The 3,487-nt window shown below is 58.8% G+C and overlaps 1 protein-coding gene across 1 annotated transcript; it reads left to right on the top strand.

Moving 5' to 3' along the window:
- Positions 1 to 1,043: 1,043 nt before the first annotated feature.
- On the top strand, positions 1,044 to 2,845 carry LOC120859800 (helicase SKI2W-like; the record flags this gene model as incomplete). Its single annotated transcript, XM_040235767.1, has 6 exons — positions 1,044 to 1,222; positions 1,358 to 1,462; positions 1,785 to 1,932; positions 2,016 to 2,482; positions 2,635 to 2,753; positions 2,803 to 2,845. Coding segments are annotated over 6 exons (1,061 nt in total), but the record flags the coding sequence as incomplete, so codon positions are not given.
- Positions 2,846 to 3,487: the final 642 nt, after the last annotated feature.

The raw sequence follows: 3,487 nt of genomic DNA, 5'->3' as shown, positions 1-3,487 counted from the left end.
TGAGTCCTTCCCTATTAACCCTCTCATCCCAATGCCCCGGGCACCAGCGCTCCTGGGTGGGTCTGGGTGCCTGTGTGTATATAGCAGGCACACACACACATCTGCCCAGCAGGGCCCCACGTGGCTCAGCAAATGGCTCAGACCCATGTCTCCTCTGTTGATCCCACAAAACAAGATACTAAGAAACCTGTCTCTTACTATGTGTTCATGCATGCTCACTCACTTCAGTCATGTCCAACTCTGGGACACAAGGTCTGTAGCCCACCAGGCTCCTCTGTCCATGGGATTTCCCCAGGAAGAATACTGGAGTAGGTTGCCATTTCCTCCTCCAGGGGATCTTCCTGACCCAGCCTCCTGAACAGGCAGGTGGATTCTTTACCACTGAGCCACCTGGGAAACCTGTCTCTTACAATAATCCCCACAAAACCTGAACTACATCAGCTTTTTGCTTTTAGTAGGCTCTAACAGAAATTCTGTTGTTTGGGAGATCAGACACATTGTCACCATCCCACAGGGGAAACTGACCTCAGTGTCCCTTGTTCCTCTCTGATCAACAAGGTAAAGCTCAGGTCCCTAACCCTCTGCCCCTAAAGGAGGTGCCCAGACTCACACGTCTCATGAAACAAAAGACATCCACGAAACATCACAGGCAAGAATACTTTATTTGTCAGATTCAATCAAAATAGGGAGAAGAACTCTGTCCAACTTCCACAGCTTCCTTAGAAACCCCTCCTTCCTACCCCAGACAGAACAGTGGCAGCACCTTGCTGCATGAAAGACAGCGGTCACCGCCTTGGCAAGGTTTCTGGCTCCACTTCCGTGAAAAGGCAGAGAAGCACAGCCCAAACCCCTCCACTGGGACACAGCCCAGGTCAACAGCAGCAGTCACATCTGATGCTGTACACAGCAGCAAGCCCAGCACTCAACCTGGCTCCCGAACTTTCCTAAGGTGACCCTGCCTCAGTCTGGGCAGGGCAGCCTGTTGAGAACATAGTACAATGAGGCAGGCCTCGGAATCAATGCGTTTAATTGGAGAGGGCCAGCTCGGAGACTCTGGCTTCACACCTACCCTGGCTTCTCCCAGACCCATGAACAGGCTCTGGCTGAACTGACCAAGAAGTTGGGGGCTTTGGAAGAGCCCGAGGTGACTGGCCAGCTCATCGACCTGCCTGAGTATTACAGCTGGGGGGAGGAACTGACTGAGACCCGGAGCCAGATCCAGGTGAGCGCCTGTGAGTGCTGGGGGCGGGGTGATGCACGGGGAGGAAGAGCCTGGGACGACCTGGGTACACCTGCACCTTGTCCCAGCGTCTCTGTGACACTTCTTATCCTCTTTCTTCTCATCGCTGCTCTTTAGCATCGCATCATAGAGTCTGTGAATGGGCTGAAATCTCTCTCAGCGGGAAGGGTGGTGGTTGTGAAGAGTCAGGAGCACCACAGCGCACTGGGTGTGATCCTTCAGGTGAGGCCGGTGGGAATCTGGACCCCAAGGCCGGAGGGAGCAGCCAGCCCCGTCTCCATCTTCCCCGCTTGGCGAGGGGCCAGTTGTACTCAGCAGGGCTCTCATTTTTCCCTCGAGCCCTCCTTTCCTCCCATCCCCAGCACTTCATGCTCCTCTCCTTGTCCTCCCCCCAAGCCCTGCCCCCGAAGTCTGCTCCAGTTGCTTGACTTGGTTACCAGTCTGTATGGCCGCCCCATGCTCCCTGCCTGAACTGGGGGGTCTGGTCTCTTCTTGGATGTCCACTCCTCACACTGCCCTGTCCTGGCCTCCCCACGTCCTCTAGGTGTCTTCGAACTCCACCAGCAGAGTATTCACAGCCCTGGTCTTGTGTGACAAGCCCGTGTCTGAGGACCCGCGGGAGAGGGGGCCAGCCTCCCCAGACGTGCCCTACCCAGACGACCTCGTGGGATTCAAGCTGTTCCTGCCTGAAGGTGAGAGTGGACGGATGCCCGGGCTCTTGCCAACAGCACGGCTGAGGTGCCCGGTCTGACCCTGCTCTCTCCTCTCTTCTCAGGGCCCTGTGACCACACTGTGGCCAAGCTCCAGCCAGGAGACGTGGCCGCCATCACCACCAAGGTGCTCCGGCTGAATGGGGACAAGATCTTGGAGGACTTCAGCAAGCAGCAGCAACCAAAATTCAAGTCAGAGATGCTGGGGAGGGGCCATGTGGGGGTGGTGGGGAGGTGTGGTCAGGAGGCCCCCTTGGTCCTAGGGGGTTTCCACAGGAAGAGAAGCCCCTGCCCCAGGTCTAATCCCAGCTCCATCCTCAGGAAGGATCCGCCCTCTGTGGCCGTGACCACTGCTGTCCAGGAACTGCTACGACTGGCTCAGGCGCACCCCACAGGACCCCCCACCCTGGACCCTGTCAATGACCTGCAACTCAAGGATGTGTCTGTGGTCGAGGGGGGCCTCCGGGCCCGGAAGCTGGAGGAGCTGATCCGGGGGGCTCAGTGTGTACACAGTCCCCGTTTCCCTGCCCAGGTCGGTCCCTGGATGTGAGCTTCCCAGTTGGGAGGGATGGCTTTCCCTCTCATCCCCTGCAGACTGGCCCCCCGCGTCCCAGCCCTGGTCCTCAGCTCCCCTGCTGAGCTCAGGGAGGAGGCTCACAAGCCCTTGCCCTTGGCTCCTCGCAGTACCTGAAGCTGCGGGAGCGGATGCAGATCCAGAAGGAGATGGAGCGGCTTCGCTTCCTGCTGTCGGACCAGTCGCTGCTGCTGCTCCCCATAGTACCACCAGCGAGTAGAGGTGGGGGGCTGGCGGGGAAGCCGTCTGCCGGCTCCCAACATCCACTGTCCTTGCAGGTGCTCCGAACCCTGGGGTACGTGGACAAGGCGGGCACAGTGAAGCTGGCCGGGTGGGTGGCTTGTGCCATGAGCAGCCACGAGCTGCTCCTCACCAAGGCCAGTACCGGGAGCTACTCCTTTCAGAGCTCCTGGGCCGGCGGGCACCTGCCTCGGTGCAGCTCGGCCTCGCCTACCACGTACACGACCTCATTGGGGCCCAGCTGGTGGACTGGTGAGTCTTGCGCCCCAGCCTCTGGAAGATGACAGAGCAATGACCTCAGGTTGGATTCCTCCCTCCTTGTGCTTCCCTCATTAGCAAAGCCCAGCCCCTCTCCTGTCTTCTGGAACCTGGGAGCATATCCAGCCAAGGTCTGAGTTCTCTGGAACACAGGAACCCGGCTCCAGCCTTGTCTTTCTCTTGCACAGTGTCTCCACCACTTCTGGAACCCTCCTCCGCCTGCCAGAGACCTGAGGACTCTGTTCATCATTGCACACCTCCTCAGGGTGGGGATTGAGGGGCCCAAGAGGGCTGCCCACCCTGGCTGAGGCAGGGTCACCTTGGGAAGGCTCGGGAGCCAGGAAGAGTGCTGGGCTTGCTGCTGTGCCGAGGGTCAGATGTGACTGCCGCTGTTGACCTGGGCTGCATCCCATGGAGGGGTTTGGGCTGTGCTTCTCTGCCCTTTCACTGAAGTGGAGCCAGAAA

Source organism: Oryx dammah, unplaced genomic scaffold, assembly GCF_014754425.2.
Source record: "Oryx dammah isolate SB20612 unplaced genomic scaffold, SCBI_Odam_1.1 HiC_scaffold_3229, whole genome shotgun sequence".
NCBI lineage: Eukaryota > Metazoa > Chordata > Mammalia > Artiodactyla > Bovidae > Oryx > Oryx dammah.
This window is presented reverse-complemented; position numbering and strand designations above follow the sequence as displayed.